Source organism: Fusarium mangiferae (assembly GCF_900044065.1).
Source record: "Fusarium mangiferae strain MRC7560 genome assembly, contig: FMAN_scaffold010, whole genome shotgun sequence".
Classification (NCBI taxonomy): domain Eukaryota; kingdom Fungi; phylum Ascomycota; class Sordariomycetes; order Hypocreales; family Nectriaceae; genus Fusarium; species Fusarium mangiferae.
The window spans coordinates 61111-85032 of record NW_024573930.1 but is presented as its reverse complement, the minus strand read 5'-3'; the positions used below and the strand labels follow the sequence as shown (position 1 = coordinate 85032).

At 50.7% G+C, this 23922-nt stretch overlaps 7 protein-coding genes across 7 annotated transcripts; 1 reads left to right on the top strand and 6 right to left on the bottom strand.

Annotated features, from left to right (window-relative positions):
• Nucleotides 1-351: 351 nt before the first annotated feature.
• FMAN_02108 (uncharacterized protein) lies at nucleotides 352-2978 on the bottom strand (the record flags this gene model as incomplete). Its single annotated transcript, XM_041835423.1, has 3 exons — nucleotides 352-2034; nucleotides 2116-2361; nucleotides 2418-2978. 3 exons carry the CDS (start codon nucleotides 2976-2978, stop codon nucleotides 352-354), a joined length of 2490 nt encoding a protein of 829 aa, XP_041685588.1.
• Nucleotides 2979-3987: 1009 nt separating this feature from the next.
• Nucleotides 3988-5097, bottom strand: FMAN_02107 (uncharacterized protein; the record flags this gene model as incomplete). Its single annotated transcript, XM_041835422.1, has 1 exon — nucleotides 3988-5097. The coding sequence occupies one exon, from the start codon at nucleotides 5095-5097 to the stop codon at nucleotides 3988-3990; it is 1110 nt and encodes a 369-aa protein (XP_041685587.1).
• A 1080-nt stretch (nucleotides 5098-6177) lies between these two features.
• Nucleotides 6178-8356, bottom strand: FMAN_02106 (uncharacterized protein; the record flags this gene model as incomplete). Its single annotated transcript, XM_041835421.1, has 2 exons — nucleotides 6178-6681; nucleotides 6734-8356. The coding sequence occupies 2 exons, from the start codon at nucleotides 8354-8356 to the stop codon at nucleotides 6178-6180; spliced, it is 2127 nt and encodes a 708-aa protein (XP_041685586.1).
• Nucleotides 8357-10123: 1767 nt separating this feature from the next.
• FMAN_02105 (uncharacterized protein) lies at nucleotides 10124-13553 on the bottom strand (the record flags this gene model as incomplete). The annotated part of the gene is made up of 3 exons (XM_041835420.1): nucleotides 10124-10950; nucleotides 11000-11153; nucleotides 11184-13553. 3 exons carry the CDS (start codon nucleotides 13551-13553, stop codon nucleotides 10124-10126), a joined length of 3351 nt encoding a protein of 1116 aa, XP_041685585.1.
• A 565-nt stretch (nucleotides 13554-14118) lies between these two features.
• On the bottom strand, nucleotides 14119-15900 carry FMAN_02104 (putative CCT2-chaperonin of the TCP1 ring complex, cytosolic; the record flags this gene model as incomplete). The annotated part of the gene is made up of 4 exons (XM_041835418.1): nucleotides 14119-14178; nucleotides 14232-15603; nucleotides 15658-15809; nucleotides 15898-15900. 4 exons carry the CDS (start codon nucleotides 15898-15900, stop codon nucleotides 14119-14121), a joined length of 1587 nt encoding a protein of 528 aa, XP_041685584.1.
• A 526-nt stretch (nucleotides 15901-16426) lies between these two features.
• Nucleotides 16427-18784, top strand: FMAN_02103 (uncharacterized protein; the record flags this gene model as incomplete). The annotated part of the gene is made up of 3 exons (XM_041835417.1): nucleotides 16427-16698; nucleotides 16759-18295; nucleotides 18350-18784. The coding sequence occupies 3 exons, from the start codon at nucleotides 16427-16429 to the stop codon at nucleotides 18782-18784; spliced, it is 2244 nt and encodes a 747-aa protein (XP_041685583.1).
• Nucleotides 18785-19713: 929 nt separating this feature from the next.
• FMAN_02102 (putative IRE1-protein kinase) lies at nucleotides 19714-23520 on the bottom strand (the record flags this gene model as incomplete). Its single annotated transcript, XM_041835416.1, has 2 exons — nucleotides 19714-20849; nucleotides 20895-23520. 2 exons carry the CDS (start codon nucleotides 23518-23520, stop codon nucleotides 19714-19716), a joined length of 3762 nt encoding a protein of 1253 aa, XP_041685582.1.
• Nucleotides 23521-23922: the final 402 nt, after the last annotated feature.

Here is a 23922-nt window from a genome sequence, read left to right as displayed (position 1 = left end):
CAAGTGGTTTTTCCCAAACATTTATACTACAAAGTTCAAAGCTACCAGTCAATCCTCTTGTGCTCCTCTGCCTCTACCGCTGACTTCCAGAAAATAGTTCCAAGCATCGTAGTTAAACCCTTGAAAAGTTCGTAGCAAACTTAATAGCAACAAATTTAAGGCGAAATGTAACTGAGATCAAAACTCAGAGGCCATGTGTAACATCTAAGTTGGATAGTGAAGTCGGAATGATGTTGTGACGGGTGAAGAGATGCAATCGGGATCAAAACCCAAAGATACAGTTCCACGTCCAAGTTGGATTGTGAGTTCTGAGTAATGCTTTCTTGTATGACTTCTGGTCACTTGTTACCTCTATCCTTGTCGTCGGCGCATCTCCCGAAGCGCTGTGTACAGCATTGACTCCCGAGCACTAGGCGTCATGGCCTGAAACTCGGCGGTCTCTTCCCTAAACCTTTCCTCTGGGGAAGGACGACGAGAGACACTTTTCTTAAAATGAAATGGGGTATTGGCCTGTCGTGCCACATCAGGGGTCACAAAGAGGCCAGGGGACATTCCTGTCATCTCTTCAGGTTTGGGAGCTGCAGTATCATCGGTAGCGGGCTCCCCGAGTTCAGGGGAAACCTTACTCTGGGCTCTGCTTCTGTCCTTTCGGGCACTCTTCTTCTTGTTCGCCCGAACTGCGGGGCTTGAGGAGTTAGGGAGAGGCTGCGTCGTTGCCGAAGATGCACGGCCAATGCTCGAGCTAAAAATGTCCTCAAGAGATGGGAGAAGCTCAGATGAACAAGCTGTCGATGCTGGACTGTAGTTGACTTCACTGAGCTTTTGTCTTTTTCTGCCCGCAGGCGTCGGAGTGCCTACAACAGCCAGCCTTTGGTCCATGGACTTGCTTCTGATAGCAAGAGCAGGTTCCACTGAATCCGATGCTTTTCGTTTTCTGGGGGCCACTTGTCGGTCTTCTTCGTCCACAGAACGAAGGACAGCGGCCGCTGTCTCGGTCTCGACTTTGGCGGTTATGATCTTGTCCCGATATCTCTGCTCGTAGCGGCGGAGCTGGCTCATGACCCGCGGAGTAACGATCGGGGTACGAGGCTCGATTGTATCTATGATGGATCCTCTGTATTTGCGATTAGGTTCATCAGGATCCTCATAGGTGTCGTCGTCGCTTTCGTCGGCATAGAACTCCTCAAAGTCCTCAAAGTCATCTATATCTGCGTCTCCATCTTCATCATCTTCGGAGTCACACTCAAGTCTCGCCTGGACTCCATCGTCATGATCGTTCTCCTCTTGGACTTCTTGAACTTTGTGATCAGTGCCATGATCAGCATCTTCAGAATTCTCATGAGCACTCTTAGACTCATCGTTTGCCTTGTCATGATCGGTGTCATTAGTCTGATCATGTTTAACACCAGCCCCAGGACGATCTTCTTGCTTATCAACCACACCCTCGAGCTGGTCCCGCAAGCGCTCCTCTAGACCTGGTAGAAGGTCCAGTGCCATAGACATGACAGCCTCAGTATTTCGTATCGCCTTAGAATTCTTTCCCGCAGCCTCTGTACGATTCATGAGATACCTCAGATACACCCGGTATGACTCTGGAGAGCTGTTGGCCTTCAAAAGGGGCGGCCGGGTGAGAGACTCAAGGGCCTGTAGCCTTTCTTGAAGTTTGTCTTCGGCCCAGCGGAGAATCCTGGACTCTGCGAACTCCATCAGCTCTTCTTTAACAGTGGGCCAAATAGAACCTTCAACATCGACATTTTCTGCTACTTTCTCATTATGGGAATTGCTCTCATGGCTGGCCTGAGAGTTGTGAGTGCCATCTGAAGGGGAACCGTTTTGACTTTGCTCAGCAGCCTTTCTCCATCCTGCTGCCTCCAGGGGGCTTCGGTTTGCAGAGCAAAACTTTTTCGCGTATAAGCTGTTCCATTTGTCTAGGAGTGTATTAAGCTCAGAGTCCGACGACGCGTGCTCATCCTGCGCAAGTTGGAATCTTCGTGGTTCGCACCACTTTTCCACACACCCTTTCACGACTTTCCACTTATCTCGACGTAACTCTTTCCCTCTTATTCTGGGTGAAAATTTCACTTTAGACCCAACAGTCTCCTAAAACTGTTGGGCCATTCCATCGGAATGAAGATACAAGTCTTTGTTCTCCAAGCAAGCCTTCAGAAGTGCCTTCTGTTCGGCCGTTTGATAAGAACCTAGATCTATCACGATCTTTGGTGTCTGTTTCTCATCAGATGACTGGCCTTGCTTTTCGTCGGCGGCCACTCGCCCAGAAGTACCGGGAGGGCGCATAGCTACAGGGCGATAACCAGCTGGTTGCAGATCTCCTCGTCTAGCTTGAGGCCAGTTTAGATCATACTAGAGTTGTCAGCGCATATCCGAGCTACCCTATTTATACGTGTATAATTACTTACAAGGTTCTTCCCATCTTTGTTCCAGGTTGGCACGGAACGCTGGCTAATAGCAAAGGATTGTTGTAGATCTGAGATCGAAGACTGTGTCTGTATTTCCGGAAGAGAATCCAGAACCTGAGGGTGATGACTTCTAACCTGACTTGTGCCCTTGGCTGGCATACTGTCAAAAGCTTTGGGTTCTTGATATGGCATACCATATCCGCGTCTCAAAGAAGGCTCACGAAACTGGCCGGGGGGGAGCTTGGCCATACGATTGTCGTGGTGGCCGGTTCCGGCGTCTTTGATGTCATAACTTGCGTCTCGTATATTGCTTCTTATATTGCCAGGAGTTTCCATCGATGGGTCTGCATGTGTATCGTTCGAGTTTTGAGTATTGAGGCCTGATGTTGAAGTGTCTGGCTTTTCGTTTCCTTTCATCCACGAAAGATGAGGTGCAGCAAGTGACACGTCACTATTCTTTTGGGAGTTCTGAGCTTGAGATGCATTGAGATCTGAGAATAATGGAGTAACAAAGCTCGCAGAATCCTCGCGGGAAGATTTCTTCTTCTTGGTGGAACCCATAATTGGACAGTCAAAGAAGCTTGGCAGAGAGCATAAGATGCTGAAGCATATGCAGAAAGAAAGATGCAAGCAAGAGATGGGTTGAATAGAGAAGTGAGAGCCAAAGTTGTAAATCTCAGTTGGTGAGGGAAGAGAGTTAAGAAGAGAGAGTTGGAATATTTGAGGCAGTGGGAAGTGGAAGAGGTTGTGGGTATCAGAGCTCGCGGTGCGAGGCAACTGGCGGCGCAGGGCATACAGCCTGCAGCCAAAGAGCCTAGATGATAGCGGGTCTGATTCAGAGCAATGATCCAGTGAATTCAAGATAATTTAGGCGTTTTCAGTCATATTCTCATGAGAAATAGCATACCATGAGCATGTGTGAAAGTCTTGACAACGAACGCCCACCTCGAGTACCAAGACTTAAGGACTCTTAAGGAACTCGTGTGAGTATTGAGGATCTCAACTTCTGTCATTTTCTTATTTATATAGGTGCTTTTATTGCGTCTCCAAGGTCTAGAGAGAGTAAGCCGCGGTCTGCACTTTATACTCTTCCCACAATTAATCATGTTATCTGAACAGTCGACGCTTAGAGTGAGCATTATATTGGCATGGACGGCAAGCTACAAGGCCAATACAATACTAGAAGAGACAATACCTCTCTCTGAAAGATCGACCTAGTTGCTGGCCAGCTTTTCTTTAGTATGTGACACGCAAAAGGGCTGTATCTGACGTGCTCCCCTTACAGTTCATCTTCGACATCACCGAACATCAACGTAGTAATTAGGTGTCTGCAATGAGGAACTCTCTTTTCATCTATGTCAAATTCTACAACTAGCCGATGATCATGCCTCACTTGTTTTCCATTTATCCCCCGTCAAAATTAACCCACAACTACTCCATGCAACGGCATCCCCTTGGCCAAGTCGAAGAACCATCGACGATGACACCGGAGACAACCTCTTCCATATTTTCTTTTAATTCAACGCTTCGTAACAGCATCACAAACAAGACAACGCCAAACTCACAACAATCACCAAGGCACCAGCGTGCCCTCCGAATCGATAACCTGCTGCAGTCGCTGCGGCATGAAGTCAACCCACATATTGACTCTCTCCATGTCGAACCCTGCCCACACATCCTTGACCATCTTCTGGAGAGTCTCGTCCTCCCAGTCCTTGGGGGCATCCAGATTCCACTGCTTGCGACTGGGCCAAAGGCTGTCGAGCGGGTTGAGGTCGGGGCTATCGCCGCAGTTGTAGTAGTATCGTAAGCCGTGCTCATCCTTCCATTGCTGAACCAGATTAACCTTGCTTGCAGCGCCGTGGGCGAAAGCCTCGCAGTCTTCTTCGAGGATGAAGCTCTGGGCGCCGGTGGCTGTGAGCCATGGCTTGACCGTCTTCTCGAGGATGTGGTCCTTGTACTCTTGCATGGTCATGACGCCAGTGCAGTTCGGGCTGGTGGAATCTTCGTAAAAGACAGCTTCACTCTTGAACCCGTAACCTACAGCAACCCAAGCGTGGGCCTTTCGCAAGTCGCGTGGCCATTCAGCCTCGGGAGTGGTTGCGCATGTCTCGCAGAAACGTTCACCAGGTCGGGGAATAAGACGCATCTTTCCATCAAGGCCAAACCCAAAGTGGAGCTCGATACTGAACCGGATGGCTCTCCAGTCCTGTGGATGAGGGTACGCTTCAAGCATGCGTCTGGCGTATTCGACTCTCTTCTCGCGAGCCTTCTTATGCACCCAGATCCTCGGACATCCCAGGCATCGTCGGTAGCCCAACGTTCCCATTGTTCTGTGCAGAGTCCTGGGATTCACATCAACCTCGACACCAGCTTCCTTGGCCAGTCCATGCCAGTTCAAGTTAACATTGATGTAGGCGTCATTCCAGAGAATCTTCTCCATCTTCTGCTGGTCTTCCTCGGAGATCTTGAGGGGTCTTCCACGCGTTTCCTCCCATTCGGGATCATTGCGCTTAGACGCGGGGACGCTCAACGCGGCATAACCTTGAGATCGCGACAGATCAAAGTGCCGAAAGATGGCTGACTTGTTGACAGGCAGGCCCTGAGACTCGAGGTACGAGATGGTGCCTCGAACCATGGCCTTCTTTGGCGTGTCGCCATGCTTATATCCGGACGGCATACTGAGGGTCGCGTTGCCCGTTCGCTATAGAGGGGTTATTGCGGTGTAAGTGGGTGGAGAGAATGATTGGGACGGTGGTGTTTGGATGTTTTTGTCTGCTCTCATTCTTCGCGCGGCAAGTGGTGAGGGGTCAAAAGTTGGCGGTGATCACGTGGCTTGGCTTGTTTCACCAACCACGTAAGTTCTGCTTTCATCGTCAATGGCGTTCGATGAAGCAAGTACATTAAAATCAGTGGTTGGTACGGAGTAATACGCGTAGATACACGTGTCAATTCATTTCATGTACGGTTTGCATGCACAAAGATGTTGCTTGAACAGATCTTTTTTTTCCACCTAGTCTGATAATACGTAAGGTGGTGTATTTTGAACCAAAGCTCAGGCGAATAGTAACAACGCTTTGTAGTAAGATACACAGTCAAGGTCATGGAGAGTTTCCAATGTAATTAAACCAGTAATATAATAACAGTTTCACCTCTTTATCTCCACGCTAGACCCTATGGTCAGTCTGTTTGCATGGCAAATTGGCTTACTGCACGAGGCTGAGAGGCCTGTCAAAAGGTTTACCCTGTACCAAACAGATCTATCAACAATCCTAGACTCAACAAGTCAAAGACAAACATGCCAAAGTGGCCGTGATATGACTCAAATCACTTCTGTTTGATCTCGGTCTTAATGTCACGTGTGTTTCTTGTACGAAGTGATTGTTAATTTATGGCCAACCATCACGGTTACTATGGACTCACAACACATCGCGAACACTTCTATGCTCCATAATTGTGTTTGGCGTCTCCGACATCAAGGGCAGCATGCACAAAGGCAGTACGAATGATCATCAAATATGTTTGATTCAAAATCTCGTCATCCAACCGTGGATGACGGTAAATTACGAAGATAAAACCGCTCTATAGTCTCACGAGACCTTTCATAAGCATGCCTTCTACGTCCAACCAAAATACTCGCCACATTCCATGTAGTAAACGCCGTGAAATGGAGCAGATATGTCCACCATCTATCCCAAATGTACAGCTTGATTCTCAAGCCCCAGGAGCCTTTCCCAAACGGGTGGCCCGATCAAACGCCTTAAGCTTTTCCTGCCTCACGGACTGACATCATAAATTTGTCCTCGGCACCCACCTCTCCGGCGACTCTGGCCGAAGAGACCTTGGCGTTTCTTCCATCAAGAATGGTCTTGACCTCGTCGGCGGTCTTAGCGCCGAGAAGCGTCATCTCCCTGCTGAGAAGAAGTGCGACAGCAGCTCGAATTAGGAGTGCATCTCCTTCGAAGACGTAGACGTCCCAAAGACGGGCTGCTTCATCTATCGCCAAGTGTTGTGTGAAAATGGCTGTCAAAATTCCTGAAAAAGATCGTTCTAATTCGGCAGTAGGGATCTTCTTTGTGAGGTGCGCGTGAAGAGGGGCGGACTTGAGAGAAAGTGTCTGCATGATGAGGTTGAATGCGGACGCTTGTGCACCCGGATCTCCAGTGTAAAAAGACAGAGGTAGTGGGCGATTGAGGACGTTGGCGAGTGCGACGAATGCAGACGCGGCATCGGGCAAGTTGAGGAGCAGCAAGGCAGCGATTGTCTGACGGACTTGGTTAGCAACTCAGGTGGCACAATGTGGCTGCTAGACTTACGTTACAACCACGGACATAACCAATGTCACTCCTGTACATGGCATATGCACTCAACACATCAACAAGGCTTTGGTGCAGTGGTCCCTCGACGTCAAAAATCCGTAAATCCTCCCACGTCTTCTGTGCAGCGTCCCTTCGGATATCCTGGAACCATTTTGCCCTCCTGGCATCCTCCGCATCGCCCTTATCGTCCTTAACTCTGGCCTCAATCTCTTGAGCTCTAGCAAGTGCTGCTTTGAAGGATGTTTCTGACAGTCCTAGTTCATTACCGATTGCACGACCCCAGATTTGGGCGCGGCTTCGGGGTGCGATTCCCTTCCACCATAGTTCTCTTGTCCTGCGCTCGCGAATAGCATCGCTCCAACGTGGAATCACGTCCCTCTCCCAAATTTGCATCAGATTGTCAGCTGTGCTGTCCCGTCCTTCGATCTTGGCCTTGCGTGAGGCTTCGCGTCGCTCCTCAGCCTTGGCACTTGCTGCCATCATCTTTTGGTATTCCTTCAGATGTCGGCGCTCCTCAGCGGGATCCTTGGGTGGTAGCCATGAGGGTCGTGTCCGGCTGAGAACAGCCTCCTTCTCCTTCGAAACGGGAAGAGGGTCGATCATAATATTGGTCTTGCGAAGAGGCGGCAGCTCGGGGGTTGATTTGACACGCTGCTTCTTGTCAAATGTGTCGACAGATCGCCGAGTAGCGTTCCAGGTGTTGGGGCGCTGATTCGCGGGGCGTTTGGCTTGTTGTTCCTCCATTTCGTTGGCGTGCTCCTCGAGCTTCTCCGTCAACGTCTTGGCCTCGGCATTCAGTTCCGCTAACGCAGCGTTCCAACTGTGTGCCCGTTGCTTGGCAGGGCTGCGAGGGTTGTCATCGGTCTTCCAAGTTGGCGATCGAAGAGAGCCTTGAGCTTGCGCGACTGCGGGCGTTCCATTACCGACACTTCGCACTCGTTCTTTGGATCGATTGGGGGATGGAGAAACAGAGGATGGTCGGCTGGGCGTGCGCTCCTGCATGGGCCGGGGAGAGAGCGGCACATTGTCCAGAAACATGCCATCGGGGATATCATCGCCATCGTCTTCATCACATTCTCGCTCAAGGTCGGTAAAAGACTTGCGATCGCGGCCGGCCTGCCAGCTGCCTCGACGAGGTTTTTGAGGGAAACTTGGGTCTCTCGGGTCCCTCGGGTTGAGCGAATAGGCAGGGCTTGGGCTTCGCCGTCGAGGAAATGGAAGAGAAGCCGAGGATGGGCTTGTCAGTGTCTTTGGTCGCGTAGCAGAAAGAGGCTCGGTCAACGCGCTCAAATTGGTGCTTCTGGGGTTGGAGGTGTATACATTGGTCTCGAGAGTAGGGAATGGCGGTCGGGCTTTGGAGGCAGTCTTGCCTGCTGCGAGGGTTCGGCTCGAGGGGGCTTTGGCTAGAGTGGGACGAACATCGACCTTGGATGGGCTCTTGAGGGTCACAGTGTCGTCGTCGAGTCCAATTTCTTCAAAATGGCCAACGTCGGCCAAGACGCTGCCATCGTCACTGTCGAAAGATTGGAAAGAGGAAGTCTTGGAGCTCTTTGAAGTGGTCATCCCTGGTGGAGAGTCGGGGCTGGGGAGAACACTGCCGATATCAAGAGTACGGATCATTGTCGCATCTCCAGGTGAACGGTAAATGGCTGGACGAGAGGACTCTGTCGACTCGCCCGGAGGATCTCAAGCAAGTAGTTCTCTGCTGATCTGGGTATTTTGTTCGTCAATTAAGAGTAAATTGGTTCGAGGTCGTGGCTTGCGATGTGGCCGTTGTTTGGCTTGGGCGGCGCTTCTGTTTTGTTCGGCGGCGCCGTGCTAGGATGCTTGCTTTGTCGGTTTTGGCGGTAACCGTTGTTATGGGCACTGAATATCGGGGTCGGAGGGAGCCGTTTCAAAAATGCCGGGGTTTGCGAGAACCAAATAATAGGGCCAAAATGAAGTCGTACTAAGCAAGTTCTGGTATGGAAAAGGGATATGGAATAGCGAGGGAACGAAGTAAAAGGAGACCGAGGCCGAAAGTAGGTTTGTTGTACGAATAAGAGCGATATAATGGTATCAATCGATCAACGAGAGACTAGGGTTGAATAGCTTAAAGAGGATGGATAAGAGAGACTCCAAGTCTCATAGGGAAACGACCGAACTCGAAGGCGGGAACAAGATTTTGCAACCCCGGACAATGGTAAGCGGTCGCGGCCGGGATGACGAGATATTACCCAATATTAAGCGCGGAGTTGAGAAGAAGTGGCCTCCAAAACAAAGGGGGTGATTAGTCTAAAGTTGAAGGGTTTGAGACAAGAAGACGATTGAAGAATGAAGAAATGATGCAGTGCCGAGAGCAGAGACAAGAAAGAAATGGGAAGAAAGGATGGGGAGAGAGATGACAAGGAGATGACGGAAAACGAGTGAGATTCTCAAGCAACTACAAGGCAAGGAAGTTCAAGAACAAGAACGAGCACAAGCAAAGTCAAGATAAACCGGGAAGTGGATGACGATCCCCAAACGAGAACGCCAACGCAGCCAAGGAGATGATCCCACCCACACTTTTGATGGAATGCTTGTACCCATTCATACTAAAATAGCACGCTCGTGACCTTTGCCTTATTTTTCCAACGTGTGGGTTGTCATGGGTGTGGACATGGCCTTATCGGATCAAGCCACCTCCAGGGGCTTGCACTGTGAATTCTTTTTGGAGACTGTGTAAGACCGCTAATTGATCGAGGACTCGAAGGAAATGCCACAGAACACACGATCAATTTCTGTGTTATTATTAGTTCATGCGATGAGGTCAAGCTCCCTTTTCTTTGCAGCTACAGGTATTGTCACTATCATCGATCATTATCAGAGCCTCCAATTGAAGCACAAAAATTAATGATAATCATTGTTTAGCCCATAAAAACTCAACAATTCAAGCTTTCTCCTCTTTTCTTACTCCATCAACCATCTCGATATTCATCGAGTTGTGTCTACATACAGTGCTAAATGGAAGCGGGCCCTTGTCAATTAATCTCGGCCGCATATGCGCGGCTAATGAACATGCACAGCCAATCACGTCTCTCACCTCCAAGACGTTCAGCTCCCATGTCAACATGGAACTCTCAAATGTTGAAAGAAAACAAGCAATTTCGCGATTTATTTATAATAACCCCTCGAAGCCCCTCTGCTGGGGTTTGTGGGCGATGACTCCAGACTTCTCTAATAACTCTCATATCAAGGGACCATGTCGATCAACTGGGTTGAGTCTCGAGGCTTGCTTACCCCTGCCCTCCCTTGTCCTGCGTTATCTCCAAAAATGTGACTTCATCCGTACGTGCGCATTATTACATTTTGACCATACATCGATTCATATCCCCAAATGCCCGATCTCACACATGGCACTGAGCTTCCTTACTTGCTTCGACGTCCACAGCTCGTTCCGCCTCCGTACGTCCTCTGCCGTTTCTCGGTATCCGCCCGCATTTTGGCGATCAGATCAGCCCCGTTGAGATCGGAATCGGAATCTTCGGAGCCACTCTCAGCGTCTGTGTCCCCTGGAATCAGAAATGCATCCACGCCTTTTGGCTGCGTCTTCTTCTTCATCTCTCGTCGCCGCGCTTTCTTTAGGGCGGCCTTGTTTTTGTTGCGCCGTCTGATTTCCTGGTTCTGCATGGCCTCCTCAACAAACGTACCGAGTGCCTTTTTCTTTGCTGTAAAAAGCGGAATCGGCGAGCCTGCAAGTCTTGAAAACTTCATCGTAAGGTTGTACCAAAAGTTGCTGTATTGCCTGCTGGTCTTGATTCCCCTATGTTCTAGTTCCGCTGCTACGGCTTGTGATTCGCGCTCAGTCAGGGACGCCGGCGTGCTCCAGTCGATTTCCCAGTTGTACTTTTGATTGGACTCATTGCTTGTATCGTGATTGAAGCCTTGCCTAGCGGCGATTTTCTTCTTGAACAAAGCAACTGTGGGCTTGATGGCGTGTTCTGAAACGCCATCACGGATAATCGGGGGCTTGATTTCCTTCTCAGAAGGCTTGATCCAGTGCTTGTCGGTTCCTGGCTCCAACTGTTGCTCCTGGAGCTTCTTCTCAATTTCATCTTCAGACTCTGCTATGTCTGTCGTGTCGTTAACGCGGGGAGGCCGCTTTGCGACAATCTTCGTAGGTGTTTCTTGTCTTGAGGCTGCGTCGCTCGCGGCAGTGTCATCGGGGATAGATGGTAAAGGCATGAAATCTTTTTCTGGTATTGTTGTCAGCATATACATCTTGACACAAGACATGTAACCTACTTTGCTTAAGCCATCGAGCTTCCTTTGGAAGTGTCGGTGTCCCGTTCTTGGGCAGGAGTCTCGGCAATGTCATCGCCTTGGGCACAGTAGCCCGGTGAGGAGGTGTTGAGTAAAGCTTCTTCTTGAAAGAGCTGACCTTGGCGGCAGTCCCATTCTATGAGACTCTGCGCTCAGAAGGCCGGACAGCCTTGGCTTGCTCTTTGCTCTGCTGTACTCGTTCTGTAGGTGATGAAGCGGCATACTCGTCTCCAGAAAGGTGAGAAATATCCGGGAATGGAGAGTACACAGTCTCGTTATCACTCACACGACCTCGCCCACCCCAGCCCTTGAGGATGCTCTTCAAGCCGAGAAGCGAATCCCGATGGTGAGGTCGGAACGGCGATGGCGTACCTGGAGTGTGGCTCTGCATGAGCTTCTCACCGCTGTAAACTGGCTGAAGCTCATAGATCGATGGCGAAAGGCCTTTCTCAGTTTTGATTGGAGTGGAGAGATTATCCTTCGAAATGCCGAGCGCGTTTCTCAAATACTTATCGGCCGAATCAAATGTGGCCTCCTTCTCAAGCGTTGTCGAGACAGCTCTCGGAGAGACATCTTTTTGTGGTAGCTGATATGATACAGGTGGCGATGATCCAACATTTCCATTCTCTTCCGCCTCGTGGGTATTGGCGTCATGAGACACCTCATCGTCACTTAGGTCAGGAAAGCCTTGGAAATCCTCCTCACCATCATCGTATTCCTCTTCATTGTCTTCTTTGGGATGCGACTCGTATTGCTTCAGAGCAGAAATGTTCATGGGACTTGAGTGACTCTCCCTTTTGATGTTCTTGATGTCCTCTTCATCGAAGTCTTCGTCGTCTGAGGAATGACCATACATTGAGCTGCTCTCTTGCTTGATATGGTGCATGTCTCCATCGTGGGACTCCTCATTACTGCTGCCTTCGTCATCGTCGGAGTTGTATTGTTCAATGCTCTCTTTCTTGATGGATTTCATGTCACTATCGTGAGCTTCCATCTTGATTTTCTTCGCTGCGGTATCATCGTGCTGATATTCAGGCGCAGTAGAAAAGGGCACTTCGTGGTCGGGAGACGGGCAATTGCTGCTGGAGATTGAATGTGTTTTCTTCGTCGACTGGCGATCAAGCCAATCCAACAAAGGACCTGTGATGCCCGGCGAGGGGGACCTCTGTTCATGGACAGGGACGGTCTCCCGGGGGGCAGCAACAGGGTTGTTGGTGGTGTTGCTGCTGATATGCTCAGTAGCAGTGGCTTGGGGATTCTGGACGTCGAGACTATGCTCTACTGGTGTTGGCAGGGTTGGCTTGGCCAGAATCGGAGTCTCTTCGTCTGAGAAATCAGAACTATCGGAGGGCTCCTGAGTAAGATCGATGTGCAAGGTTTTGCATGGTGTGGTGTCGCGTGCAACAGCTGACTTGGCAGGTGTAGGCCGTTTTGCCACAGAGGGAGACTGGGTCTTGCGCTGAGCTGCAACCTTTTGTTGCTTAGCAGAGTTCTCGGTCTTGATATTTTTGTCGGCTGTGGCGCGATGTTTCGCAGCCTTTCGCCTTGGGGACACCGCAACCTTGACGACCTCAATGTCTGAGTCGGGTTGATCTTCGTCGTCTGCATCAATTGACACAGCGGTATCGACAGAGTCGCCAACTCGTCGTCGCTTGACATTGGCTTTCTGTTGTTCGGGTTCATTGCGCTTTTTCGGCGAAAGCGCAGCCTTCTCACTGTTGTGATCCGACCCATGCTCAACTTGGGTTGCATTCTCATTCTGACTGGATTTGGGGGGAATATGAGCTGGCGGGACAGAAGTACTTCGGCTTGGGCTTGCAACGCTTGAGGTGAGGTTGGGCAAGGGTGCTTGAGGAGGTACAGAAGCAGCCTGTCGCTGTCTAGCAGCTGGTTTCTTGTTCTGCCTTGCCAATGTTGTGCCTTTTGCGAGAACAGATGCTTTGATACAGGCATAGCCTCGGTTGATAGCCTCTTGCTGGTCAGTCTTGCGCTTCTTGGTAGGTCGAGCTCGTGGACTGGGTGCTACAAGTTTGCGCTTTGGGGACGGCTGGACTTTCTCGATCACACAGTCTGAATCAGAGCTCTCTCCAGATGAAATATCAAATGGTGTATTCGGTGAGTTTGCTTGAACTAGTTGACTGGTTCGTTGAGGAGTTTGTTGGCTTTGACTACTCGTCGCGGCTCGTTTTTCAGGGGGAGTTTCGGGGACATGTTCATTGCGTCCCTCCAGGCGTCGCTTCTTCGTGATTTGGGGAGATGACATGTTTTTGGAGATTGGTGTAGAGGGAACAGAGGGTTGCAAAGATGCTGCACGGGGCACCAAGGCTGATGCCTGCGATCTCTGCCTCTTGGGCTTCTGGCTTGGCTTGGGCATGGTTTGTTGTGACTCTGCTCGGCTTGAGTTGGGGGAACCCGACTGGCTACCGGCTTTCGCGGCTTTTGCTGGCGATGGCTTGTTGCGTTTCTTGAGGCGCTCTTTGGGTTGCTGAGAGGATGGTGAAGATGAAAAGAAGTCGACAATCTTGGACTGCTCCATTGTTTGGCGATATCACTCCAAGAGCGAAGAATCCTGCCACGAGAAACAATCTGCCAGAGCAATAAACTATGGTGAATGTACGAGTGAAGTATTCTTGAGATATGATAGACGTTCAGAAGAGAATGATGAAGCAGCGTAGCTATACGACCTTTGAGGTGATGCTGATAATGCTAGAGTTGAAGTCTTTTGCAAGAGCGTGATGATGCAAGCGTAAAGAGTGAATGCGATAACTTGATCATAAAGAGTGAGGAGAAGAATTATCATAAGAATGCAAAGGGAACTGCCATTCAACAAACACAACAATAGAGGCGAGCGACAAATAAGGCGCGCCAGTGTTTGTCAGTGTCAACGGCCAAGGCAGTGTCAAAAAAGGAGTCGCGGGCTGCTGGCACTGGCATGACACTGCTCATTCAAAGCACGGATTTATGGTAAAATAATTGTTCGTCATAAGGCAAGGCTCATTCACGATGGTCCTTTTTTCCATTTTTCCAGCATCTATGGTATCATTACAGATCATCATGGTCTATGCACATTGACTCGTCCTCACCAGCTACCTAAGCCAGCCTTACATACGCTCTCGTCGACGAGGGGCTGCCCGGATGATATCGTCCACTCGAAGAAGAAGCTAGTTAATAATGTTAGAAATCTTTTCGCAAAAGTCTTTGGACAAGTACTTACCTCTGCGGCTTCGCTGGCCGAAGACACCACAGCCTTCTTCAACTTGTAACTCTCGATAACGCCGAGATCTCGCATATCAGTAATACCACCACCAGGGGTCATCAGGTCCAGACCATAAGTGGTAAGACCATCGTAGAGAGCCTTGCGTAATCTGGCAACAAGGTCACCAGAGTCGAGACCAGCGTTGTCGGCAAGGATAGTGGGAAGTTGTCGAAGAGCGATGGCAAAGCTGGAGACAGCCAGTTGTCGCTTACCCTCAACCCGGGTAGCAGCGCCCTCAACCGCCTTGGCCATAAGCATCTCGGCACAACCACCGCCAAGGGTGGTTCGGGGTTCCTTGACAGTCTGTGACAGAACAGCAAGGGCATCGTGCAGACTTCGCTCGGCCTCATCGAGGAGCTGTTCTGTGGCACCTCGAAGGACAATTGTGCAAGCTTCACCACCAGCCACACCAGAAAACTTGATAAGAGTATCTTCTCCAATAATAACCTCCTCGATAACGTCACAGTGGCCAAGCTTGACTTGATCGGGATGGTCAAAGGTCGAGGCAATCTCACCTCCTGTGACCAGGGCAAGACGCTCAATACCGTCGAAGTCAGCATGCTCAATTGACATGATACCGGCATCAGTAAACAGCTGCTCGGGCCAGTTGTAAATGAGCTGTCGGTTGATGAAGCAGTTAATGCCGTGTGCCTTGATCTTCTCAACCTTGGCCTTCATCTTCTCCTTCTCGGCCTTCTCAAGCTCAGCAAGCTTGCTTGTTGAGCCAACCTTGACACGGGCACCAAAGATCTTGACCTTGTCGGTGTCCATGGAGGTGTTGGCCACCAGAATCTTGGCCTTCTCTAGTCGCTTGGGCTGGTTGACACCAATCTTCTTATCGAGAATGAAACCTTCGTCGAGGTAGGAGTCGCTGAGTTTGCCTCCGGCCTTCTTGATGATCTGGATGTGGTTGAGGTCGGATGACTTAAGTCGGAGGACTGCATCAACGGCCAATTCGGCGAACTGTTTGCGGTCCTGGGCCAAGACCTTGGAGCTGAGTGTTGTTCGGGCAATAGCGAGCAGATCTTGTCGGAAGGCCTCGGGGTTCTTGCTGTGATCGACGGCTGATCCCTCCAACGCCTTCAGCGCAGCCTGGCTGGCTATCCGGTAGCCCTCGATGATAGTCTGTGGGTGGATCTTCTTGTCGACCAGCTTCTCCGCCTCTCTCAACAGCTCAGCAGCGAGAACAGCAACGGAGGTGGTACCGTCACCGACTTCATCGTCTTGGACCTTTGAAATATTGACCAGAACCTTTGCGGCGGCGTTATCGAGGGCGATCGACTTGAGGATTGTGGCACCGTCGTTGGTAACCATGATTTCGGCGGTGGAGCTAGCATCATGTTAAAAGGGGGGTTGTCGAGACCGCAAGATGGGCGCAACGTACGCTGACTGGAGAATCTTGTCCATACCCTTAGGACCAAGGGTGCTCTTTACGAGGTCACCGACGGCGATGGCACCGACAAAGGCAGAGAGGCGAGCATTCTCACCCTTTTCCTCAGTAGTGCCCTCCTCAAAAATTTGGGTTGGTTGGAAAGACTAGGAGGGGCATGTTAGCATACGGTATACTCGACATGAGAAGATGAAGTGTTTCAACAAGAATTCCTCACCAAGAGAGGAAACATACCATGATGGGCTAACAATGCGACTTTGTACACGGCGAAACCTATGAAAACGTAAAAGGTTATCGTCGTCGTCAACGTCAATATGCTTCAGCCTTGGGGTAGACGTTGCAGCCTTTTTTTCTGGAGCTCCCATCCAGCTTAGCAACCGCAGCCCCTCCACTCCCAGGGGCCAGCAAAGCCCACACGTGATTTGCCCCGCGGTGAGAGCCTCGAGCTTCGGGCCAGTATTATCATTTCTCCGCATCACGCACACTTTCGTTGGAAAGTGAAGCAGAACACCAAATTTGTGCTGAACTAGGTTGGCCACCGCAACATCAAGACTCCGCACGTTCCCGAGCGACATTCTGCGCCGTTCTAGACAAGCCTTTGCGTGTCTTCCAGAGGTCATATCTCCCGCGCGCAAAAAGGCCTATTTCGCAAACCTGTGCTCGGTAGCCGAACCCTCCCAAACCCTCGAAAAAAACCGTACAGAAACGACTGAGAGCGGGGCATTTTTTCTTGCACCCCTCCAACAACCAAATATCGCCCATCATGGCGCCCTCTTTCGACCACCTCCGCGAGGCCGACCTTGACGATGACGAGTTCAACGACGATGATATTGACATCTCCGATCTGCGAGAACGATTCGAGGTATCGCTGGAGCAAGGCTATGACAGCTTCGTGGTTATCGATGGCCTGCCTCAAGTCACAGAGGAGCAGAAGCCGAAGCTTGTCAAGTTCTTGTTGAAGAAGCTCAACACAGTCGGCAAGACACGTGAGGACTTGATACATATGCCCATGGGTGACGATGGAAAGTCTTTCCGGTAGGTGCCATGCTTGGAACCACAGATGCATCGAACTTGGAGCTGATCCCGTTGTTCAAGATTTGCCTTTGTCGAGTACGGTTCGCCCGCTGAGGCTGCTGCCGCTACTCGCGAGCTCGACCTCACCCCCCTCGACAAGAAGCACATTCTCCGCGTCAACAAGTTCACCGACATCGAGCGATATGGACGAGAAGGCCGTATCGATGAGACCTACCAACCCCCTCACATCGACGAGTTCACCGAGAAGGAGCATCTGCGATGGTTCCTCAAGGATCCCTCAGGCCGTGGCCGAGACCAGTTCGTTATGTACAAGGGCGAGAGCGTCGGCGTCTACTGGAACAACGAGAAGGATCAACCTGAGAACATTGTTGAGCGACAGCACTGGACTGAGACATTTGTCCAGTGGTCTCCTCTCGGCACATACCTCACCTCTGTCCATGCCCAGGGTGTCCAGCTTTGGGGCGGTCCTTCATGGACACGACAGGCCCGATTTGCTCACCCCTTCGTGAACCTGGTCGCTTTCTCTCCTGGCGAGAAGTACATCGTCACCTGGTCTAACCGCCCTATCTCCATCCCCGACGAGGGTCACCCCGCCCTCTCGATCGACGACCATGGCAAGAACTACGTGATCTGGGACATCGCTACCGCTAAGCCTCTGCGATCTTTCGCCAACCTCGAACCCCCCAAGGTGGAGGATGGCAAGCCCCCGCCTAAGATGCAGTGGCCTGCCTTCAAGTGGTCTGCTGACGACAAGTACGTTGCCCGTCTGAACCCCGGCCAGTCCATCTCCGTATACGAACTCCCCCGCATGAACCTTCTCGACAAGACTTCCATCAAGATTGAGGGTGTTGTAGACTTCGATTGGGCTCCTGCTACCCCCAAGCGCGATGGTGTCAAGGACTACGAGCAGCTCTTCTGCTACTGGACTCCTGAAATCGGCAGCAACCCTGCCAAGGTCGGCTTGATGAGTGTTCCCTCAAAACAGGTCGTTCGATCCCTGAACCTCTTCAGCGTCAGCGACGCTAAGCTTCACTGGCAATCCGAGGCTGCCTACATTTGTGTCAAGGTCGACAGACACTCCAAGTCGAAGAAGTCTCAAGCAACCACACTCGAGATTTTCCGTGTCAAGGAGAAGGGCGTCCCTGTTGAGGTCGTTGACACTATTAAGGATACCGTTATCAACTTTGCCTGGGAGCCCAAGGGTGACAGGTTTGCTATCATCTCCACAACCGAGCCCGTGGGCGTTACTGCTGTCCCTCCCAAGACTGCAGTTTCCTTCTTCTGCCCTGAGAAGGCCAAGAAGGGCCAACAAGTGGGTAACTTCAAGCACCTCCGAACGCTTGACAAGAAGAACAGCAACGCCATCTACTGGTCACCCCGTGGTCGCTTTGTTGTTATTGCCACCATTGCCAACCAGCAGAGCTCCGATCTAGACTTCTTCGACCTTGATTTCGAGGGCGAGAAGCCCGAGTCCGACAAGGACCTTACCGCCAACCTCCAGGCTATGAACACCGCCGACCACTACGGTGTCACAGATGTTGAGTGGGACCCTTCAGGCCGATTCGTCGCCTCGTGGGCTTCTGCTTGGAAGCACTCGGTATGTTCCATCTGTCAAATTAATGATAATAATATTCATACTGACCTGATCTAGATGGAAAATGGTTACCACATTTACGATTTCAAGGGTGAGGCTCTACGAGAAGAGCCCTTTGAGAAGTTCAAGCAGTTCTCATGGCGCCCTCGGCCCGCGACTCTGCTCACCAAGGAGGAACAGAAGGCTGTGCGCAAGAACCTTCGAGAATACAGCCGCGTCTTTGAGCAAGAAGATGCTGACCGTGGTGCGTCCGCTGACTTGGCTGTGGTTGAGGCTCGCCGACACATGCTCGAGGAGTGGTACAACTGGCGCGAGTCCGTCGAGGGCGAGATTCTGGAGGAGCGCGAAGCTCTTGGCCTACCAAAGGATCCTCATGCTCCTCTGCTAGAGGCCTACACAAAGTCTCTCGAGGGCTTAACATCAGAGGCTGATCGGGTGATTGAGGAGATTGTGGAGGAGGTTATTGAGGAGAGTGAGGAGATCCTCGCATAGACGTCTTCACTGCATTTGCATGGGAGTGATTTGCTTGTATCTCGGTAGAAAAACTGGTCAGGGCGAGGGGTCACGTAATGAAATTCTTTGTCATGTTCACACGAAAGATAGGTCCAGGTCTTGGACTTTCTAAAAGCATATTTCGGAGTATTCTCTGTTCATACATTCGCTTGCTCGCCATCATTCACCGCGTGAGCCGTGGGATCTCGCCTACTTGCATAATTTTGATTCCATTGTCGTATATTTACTTTGTAGGACTAATGCAATATGACCATATGGTCAACGTGCTCTGGAGTCCATTAAAACATCATCACAAGCTTAATAGCGTCATGGCCATATTTATGATAGGCTTAGGAAAGACTCTGAATATATCATCAAAACTTTTGAGAGATTACGACTACATTATCGTAAGCTTGTGAGTCCTATGATCAGATTATCATAAGCTTAGGAAGACTGCGAATATATCATCAAAACTTTGAAGAACTATGAATACATTATCATAAGCTTAGGAGAGCTATAAATACATTATCATAAAATTAGGAGGACTATGATTAGATCATTAAAACTTGACGAGATTATGACTACATTATACAAGCTGAGGAGTACAATGAGTACCATATCATAAGCTTAGGAATACTATGAATACATTTTCATAAGCCGAGGAATCTATAATCAGACCATCTCGTTGGTAGATAGTGTATTGGCGACGTCAATGTCACCATTCTTTCTGCTCCTGGTAGGTAAATCCTCTGTCATCTCGGGTGCAGCTTTATAGTGCTTTGCCATCGTCTCGGCGCACCTGAGAAGGCAGCCTCAGGGACCAAGTAAACATGAGACTTTAGAAGAGGAGGCCAAAATAAACTCAGTAACGACTCTCATAAACTTAGACTAAATTACGTAAATATTTTCATCCCTTAGGACAAAGGTGCCTAAAGGGCCGCGGGTTCATAATACTCGCGGAATCTGTCCGAATTTTCCCACCGCACGCTCCACACAACGTTCCAGCAAGTTAGCAATAGCATAGGGAATCTAACAGTCCAAAATGCGAGATAACCTTCAGGCAGGGGGCCCACGGTCTTTTTGAGTGCCTCAGGCATGTCTTCATAGTGATTTTTCTTATTCCGCAGGGCCCGAAGCAGGTCAAGAAGCCGGCTACCAGTGTATTTGCGTTGCTTCCCGAGGGAGTCAACGAAGTCACGTGGCAAGACCTTCAAGAAGTCACTCCTCGTCACATCGCCTGCGTGCCTTTCCAACTCGGCCAGTGCGGGCGAAGGAGGGTCCCTCGGCTCCTTTTCAAAGTGGTCCGAGACGTCGCAAAGGAATGCGAGCCTCTTTTTGGGCGACCAGAAGAAGGGGTGGGCCATGATTTCCTTGGCATTAGGACGGTTCTTGGGGTCTGCTTCAAGCATGGAGGCGATAAGGTCCTTAGCCTCGTAGGCAAAGTCGCCTAGAGAGTCGAGAAGGTCCAGATTATACTGCCCTTTTCGAATATTAACTTCTCGCATATAGCGATCGCCGCAATCAAAGGGATGCGATCCGTTGGTCAAAACATAGAAGAAGACTAGCCCAAGCGAGAAAATGTCAATCGCACGAGTAGCGCGCCGGGGCATCATATTGTCGTCAACCAAAACCGAGCCGGAGCCGCTTTGGGTGCTGGCCTCCATCATGGCACCTTCTCGAGCATCGTCGTCGAGCAGAAGCTCAGGAGCACGCCAGCCTGACGTTCCAGCGGCACGACCCGTAGTGGCACCGAAGGATGACTGACCGCCCTCCAGCTTCTTGCAAAGTCCGAAATCAGATACTAGCATTCTAGGCTTGCCGTCCTTGCCCATATTAACCAAAATATTTTGTGGCTTGAGGTCACGATGTACGATTCGGAGTTCGTGCAGGTGGCTGATGCCGTTGGTGATCTGGTAAAGGATGTTTGGCAAATCGTGTCGGCCGGCGTTGGCAAGGTCCCGGAAATAGTTGGGCTTTTCGACCACATCTGCTAACGAAGCGGCGCAACGCTCCAGGGCAATGTAGAGAAATCCATCGCGGATCTGTTGGGAGTAATAACGAATAACTGGAAATGTTAGAGTGTTTGTTCTTCAATGGTATAATAGCTTACCATTCGGGTGATCATCACTCTCTCTCAATAGCCTTGTCTCTTGGGACGCGATGTCATAAAACTGAATCAACATGCGTTTGACGGCGACCGCTCTTCCGTCGAATTTGCCAGCAAAGACTAGAGTGCCATTGCTTCCTGTGCCCAATTGCTCATCTGTGTTCACCTCGATGTTTCCCATACGAATCGTCGAGCCTGTCACAGACTGCATGTCGTCATGCACAGTCATTACGTCCGGCTCCAGGCTAGGCCTTTCGCCCAGCTTCTTCGCGTTGTTGACCGCATCCTCGACAGTGGCCGTAGCCGGATCATCGCCTCGAGATAGGGAGGTTTCCTGAGCACGACCCTTGCGATGTTTGACACCCCCGCGTCTACCTCTGTGAGCCTTCTTCTTCTTTTCAGGAGCTCCACCATCCTGACTTTCATTTGTGGCCGTAGCCTTGGTTTGAGGTTGAGGTTGAGGAGTATCGGGAGTATCAACTGACCTCTTGCCGTGAGTCTTCCTCTTAGGCTTCGGAGTCGCTTCCCTATCGCTGAGCTCTACCTCTTTGATAGGCGTTTGGGGTAATGTACCAGGCTCCAAATTGGATGATTCAGGGGCAGGGACCACGGATTCTTTGGCCTTCGCCTCAGTATTGTCTCCAAGTGCTTCGGGTTTTGGTTCGTCGCTGACTGGGCCGGCCAAATAGTCAACGTTGCCATCAGTGTCGCTGCTATCAACTTCATCCGGTTGCTCCGTATAGACAGGGGCTTCAACAAAACCCAGTATATTCTGCAATTCGTTCCAAAAACCCCTTCGCTTCCCGCGCTGGAGGTGACGACGGATATTCTTGTTGTTGAAGTAGAGTAATGAAACAAATATGATGATGACCACGGGATTGGTAATAAAATCCTTGACGCTTTGGGCGGCAATCAGAGGCACCTTTTTGACGTTGGTAAACAAGGTAGGCTCATCCGAAAATGTTAGGTCCGTGGTTTTCGAGTCATTATTCTCAAAATCGTCATGGCCGTCGTATACGTCATACACTTCTGGTCCTTCAATTGCACCGGCAGGCAAACTTGGCGTGTGTGTGCCACCTCTGTTGTTGACAGTATCGAGGAAATGTGTGCCTACCAGGACCTTCGAGAGTTTGGTTTGGTTGATGGTGTCCCAAGAGGGAGCGATGTCCCACCAATCGGGGCGGGATAATTGAGCGATGGGGGCATGTATAATAAGGGGGTACGATCGTCCAGACATGACATACCAATCCCCAGACCGGGTCTGATTGAGAAAGATACTGTTGCTGCGCATACGGGCGTGGGTCTCATCTTGTGGGGGCATTGGCGGTTGAGGGAGGACCACAAGATCGGGGTTACTGTCTGATGTAGCATCTCCTGGTCGGCATACATCAAAAACTCGGGCCACAGGTGCTGCGAAGTGTTCGCTGAAAAGCGGCTCTGCCTTTTCGGACCTTGCGTAATCGAACGCGTAGACCTTGCCGTCGTGCTGGCTTGTGATATACTTTTTATCTAATGAGGACTGGTGCTGTTGAAATAGGTCGCTGTCGTAGTTGTTGGGGCTCCACTCGGAATACCTGAGGGTAGCGATGGGAAGGCCGTCCTCACGACGCTGGATACCAACAGTATATTCGGTCCTGCCCAGAGTGATTGTTCCAGTAGAGCTACACTCCTGGTTGTTCTCGTCGTACAACGTGTCGGGGCGTGCGCAGCTTTCGGCTTCGTTTACATGAGATCCTGTAGCACCGAACCATTTTAGAACTCTCCCGGTGGCTGCATCAAGAGTAATCATAGTAGTCTTCTTGTCGCCAGTATAGACAACGGGGGAGCTCTCGTCGGCATAAGGGGCCAGTTCTTCGACAAGCTTCTTCATGGTGAAGCCAGTCTTGACAAACCCACGATTGGAGTCGGGGGCCCAGAGGTATATCCCACCATCACGGTTAGGCTCAACAGCCCAGACATAATGGTCGACTTGGTGATAATTTTCATCGAGAATGGACCTCTCTGAACGGTGGTGTTTGGTCTCTACCATAGGGTGGTCGACTTCGAGATGCCAACGCTCTTTTCCGGTTCTTCGGTCATTGGCGTACAGGTCTCCATCGACGGTCGCCAGAAGTACAAAGTCTTCTACTTCCCAGTCCTTCAGACTCCGCGCAATCTGCGGCGAGGCAAGCCCAGAAGCAGGAATGCTGCTGGACCGTCGTGAAGGGTTTGGTGCTCCTACGGACTGAGCCGGAGCCAAAGTTGCGAGGGCGCTCGCATCGTCAGGGATAATTATATGTTCGTTTTCGTTCTCGTATTCTCTTTTCCGGTTCTTACGGGTAGGCTCGTTCTTCTGCTGCTGTCGCTGTCGTTGGTTGGCAACGGAAGCCCGCCTTACATTCTTGACAGTCTCTCGAGCCGACTTGGTCACGTCAACAGGCGTGGCGGCCCATTGATGGACGGCATCATCGGCTAGCTGCTGACTGCGGCCGCCGGGGCGCTGCAGTTGTGGTAGACCTGGTTCAACTGGTCGATGCTGCTGCTGAGCATCAACAAGCTGTAGCCATGGAAGAAGTATAATAGCAAAGGCGATGAAGAGTCTCTGTTGCTGTAGGGCCCGACGCCCCTCGCCCGGAGGTCGTCGTAGCATCTTGATCAAGGATTACGATGTGATTGATCACATGGAACCCATTAGAGATGAGAAGCTTCGTGCGGCGAATATGAATCGGCAAAGGCCATAGAGGGGACGAAATTCGATATCTTGGTCGGGCGGTCACGTCACACCACCGTTCGTTCGTAGGTAGGAAGGTGCGGAGCCGACGCGGCAGGAGGGGAGCGCGCAGGAAGGGGGGCGTAGAAGGTCAAAGTCAAAGCAGCCGATTTCAACGCAGTTGGCAACGGTATTGATGAAAGATATTGATAAAAGGATTCTACCTAGGTGGAATGAAAGAACAGGTTGGAAATGGAACACGAAGGAAAGGTTGGGGTAGGAGCCAGCCCGGGTTTTACGAGTGACCCCTTCTTTTCTTTTGCCCTGCCCTGGAAGTTCCCC